At 36.4% G+C, this 3725-nt stretch overlaps 1 protein-coding gene across 1 annotated transcript in view; it reads left to right on the plus strand.

The window, feature by feature from the left end:
* The window catches only part of abcc3 (ATP-binding cassette, sub-family C (CFTR/MRP), member 3), a 64319-nt gene that overhangs the window by 33074 nt on the left and 27520 nt on the right, over positions 1-3725 (plus strand). The window contains exons 7-8 of the mRNA XM_017310712.1: positions 234-365; positions 3577-3723. Coding sequence (XP_017166201.1) covers positions 234-365; positions 3577-3723 — 279 coding nt within the window. The remainder of the gene's footprint in view (positions 1-233; positions 366-3576; positions 3724-3725) is intronic.

A 3725-nucleotide genomic window follows, 5' to 3' on the forward strand; every position in this document is an offset into this window, starting at 1 on the left:
CGGTTAAATGGAAATGGAAAAGCATTTAAAACCACAACTTTTCCAGACCTTATTGAATCTAGCAACCAGTAAGCATCCCAGGCTTGCTCTGAAGTCTGGAGTTAATCACTGGAACAGAAATTAGATTCACAAAATCTGAGGCTACTGATGTTTTTCACTTGAATGTAGTGAAAATTATGTATTTATTTCCTGTATGTGATTGACTGAATTCAGCTGCTTTTTCTCTCTCCAAGTTTGGCCATCAAAGGTTACAAAATGCCCCTTGAAGCCAAAGACTTGTGGTCGCTGAACCAGCGCGACAGCTCCAAGACGATGGTGCCGAAACTCCTGAAGGAGTGGGAGAAGGAGCAAACCAAGGTCAAGAGGTACGAGTTTAAAAGCTGTGGAGCGAAGGGGCCGCTTTCCGGCTCCTGAGGCGTGGAGTGCTTTCATTCAGTCTTTGCTTCTCATTAAAAAAGAAAGTTTACCAACAATGAAAACTTTAAAAAATAAAGTCTAGCTCAATCTGAGAGTGTTTAAAATGTCAGATTGAACTGAAAAATAGCTCTACCGTGTCTGCAACTCATTATTTTCTACCTGTAAAAATGCTGCCTAATGTCTAATGTTATCTAGAAAAATGTCGGAATAGCTTTAGACATTCGTCAAGCCACAACTTCAAACTTAAATGTCTTTTAATGTTTTATGTGATAGACCAAGCATAATTCCATTTTTTAGTTTTACACACATAATATGACACAAGTGGTTTGCTTTTGTATTAAAATACTTTTAAATACAATCTACCCTTAAAAAGTCTTAAGTCATAAATTGATGTGTATAAAATTAAGGACTTAAAGTGTCTTAAATTCATTAGAAAACTTGTAAGTTGGTCTTAAATACGCTAATCACAGGCCTTAAATTTGGTCGTGGCCGGTCTATTATATCTTATATATTCGATGAAATTTATATTTATTGTGGGACTTTTCTATCAGGCAAAAGTTTGAGTTGCACTCAGACATCTTCATTGGGTTTTGTGACTCGAGGCGCTGGAAGCTACCACTGACTATACCCTTGTTGGCTAGCTAGCTTGTTTTGCATCTATCATTGGAAAGTGTAAATTTACTGCCTGTTGCCCGGACGACGTTCGTCTCTGCCACTGGCTCCACTTCTRTCGGCAACTCATTTGATGCTATGTGCGYTCTGTGCCAAGAAGCTTCACAATTGTATATAAATTTTGTGATTTTCTGTGTAAATATCTGTTGTGATACAGGTCTTAAATCTAATTTATGATGGTCTTAAAAAGGTCTTTGAGTTGTTGAAACCTTTGCAGGTTTCTGCAGGAAACTGCACTGCAAAAACACAAAACCTCACCAAGTATTTTTGATCAAGTTTTGTGCTCAAATGTCTTGGTACACTTGAAATAAAACTAAACTAACCTATAAGTAATTTTTGAGCAAGACATATGAAGTTGTGTTTAGTAATTAATTCCTAAATAATAATGAAAACATTTTGGTTCCACTGGCAGATTTTCACTTGGAACATGGGAAACATGTCTTGTTATAAGTCAAATTAAATTAACTAATTTTTTTTCTCTCTCTTGAGTCTGTCTGACCCTAAATTACTTTACTAATATGGACGGAGCAACTTCTTCATGTGCAAAGCTCCTTTCCCGAAAAACCTCATTGCTTTAAACACAAAATGTCCGCCAGACTTTTCAGATGCGCAGCTGTAAAAACTTTTAGAAACTTTTTTTTTAATTGTGCATAATTGGTGCGGCTGAGTCGTGTTGCTTTTTGCCTCCCTGTTAGACCACAGAGAGCAGAGGATGTTGTGTTAGAAGGCGGGTCTCTTTCTGCATGGTCTTTGAGCTGCACAAGTGAAACTCTGAACACGCTCTATGTAACCYACACAGTGGGAKGGTTTCCTCTAATATGTACAACCTCTTCCAGCTCATCAACTTGTCAGATTTAAAGAGTAAAGAGAAAAGATAAAGCTTAACAAAAAGGGTGCTAAAAGATTCAGATTTAAGATGATTAGATGTGGCTTTGCATCTGTATYGCTAATTCATAATAAAAATCATTTAATGGCTCAGCATGTTTTCAGCTATAATTGCTCTGGCTTTTTAGTTTGCCCTGGAGCCCAATTTTGTTACGTTTTTAATTACTCTTAAAAAAAAAAAAGAAAGAAAACCTGCATAACAGGTTTGNGGTTTCCTCTAATATGTACAACCTCTTCCAGCTCATCAACTTGTCAGATTTAAAGAGTAAAGAGAAAAGATAAAGCTTAACAAAAAGGGTGCTAAAAGATTCAGATTTAAGATGATTAGATGTGGCTTTGCATCTGTATYGCTAATTCATAATAAAAATCATTTAATGGCTCAGCATGTTTTCAGCTATAATTGCTCTGGCTTTTTAGTTTGCCCTGGAGCCCAATTTTGTTACGTTTTTAATTACTCTTAAAAAAAAAAAAGAAAGAAAACCTGCATAACAGGTTTGYTGAACTCTGGCCTCCTGGAGGCTGYTTCCTGTTTCACTGCCACAACTTTTTTCCTGTGTGTCTCATTCTGGACTGAGATTAACTCGTAAATTGATATGTCAAAGCTGRATTGGTCTTTTTCTTTGAGCTGCACACAAACCTGTTTGTATTCAGCCGATTAGTTGACGAAAGAAGGATTTTCTGCACCCTAAGCTTGTGTTAGAACAGGTTTGTTGTATTTATGTAAATAATTGTATATTCCTTAACAAGCTGACTCATTCCCCGTATTGTTACTGACTGCTGAGGGATTTAACGGTCACCACTTAAACAAGTGCAGTTGATTGGACGGGACGATTATTCATGCTTTGCTCCCGCTGTGTGTTGAAACTTGCTCGCTGGTAAAARTGTCCATCTCATCCTGAGACAAAATAACTAATAAAAATGTTTTACAATGTAGAAATTGGAGCTAAAATAATTATTGACGYGTTAAAAAAGAGTTATAGCAGCTCCTTTTTCACTGCATTTTTATGACTAAAGCACCTTCAGATCTGTAATTATCTACAAACACAAACCCATGTTTTTTTAAATGTTTGAAATGGTTTCATTTTTACGCCTTTTCACAAACAAGACTGCAGATCAGTCAGTGATAGATAATTATGGTTTCAAGGAGAGTTTATTTTCCAATCAGTTACAGCAGAGTTTTTCAAAGTGGGGGAAAAATAATGAGAGGAAAAAAAGCAAACATAAAAAYACAAAACAAATACAAATACCAATTTTACCAATATTAGAAAATACTAGAAAATATGTTGCTTCCTGCATTACTTTATGTCTTGTTAAAAGCTGTTTTGTAATAAGAATCAGTGATTAAACTGGAAAAAGTTTAATAATTTTGCCCTAAAAAGTGAAAATTGGTTGTAATCTATCGTTTCAGTAGAAAAAGAATATTATAAAACCTGTAGGATAGTCGAGGCATTGAGTGATTAAAATTTTTTTTTAAATTGTTGAAATTATTCATTATAAAATAGGTGTCTTCTACTGTGTGTCACAATGGCCTTAATGACATATGAAGCCTATTTTGACGTTTCCATTTACTTTTTAAAAATGTTATTTCTACCCCTCTGACAGCAGTGAACAGAATCTGACCACCAAGGCGACGTACGCCAAGCAGCAACCATCAGCCACAAACCACGTCTCAGGAGGAGCCGCGGGGGGCAAAACCAGCCCGGAGGAAGTGGAGGTGCTGCTGTCCAATCAGGAAGCGGCTCCCCACCAGC

This window comes from Poecilia reticulata, linkage group LG19 (genome assembly GCF_000633615.1).
Source record: "Poecilia reticulata strain Guanapo linkage group LG19, Guppy_female_1.0+MT, whole genome shotgun sequence".
NCBI classification, from domain to species: Eukaryota; Metazoa; Chordata; class Actinopteri; order Cyprinodontiformes; family Poeciliidae; genus Poecilia; species Poecilia reticulata.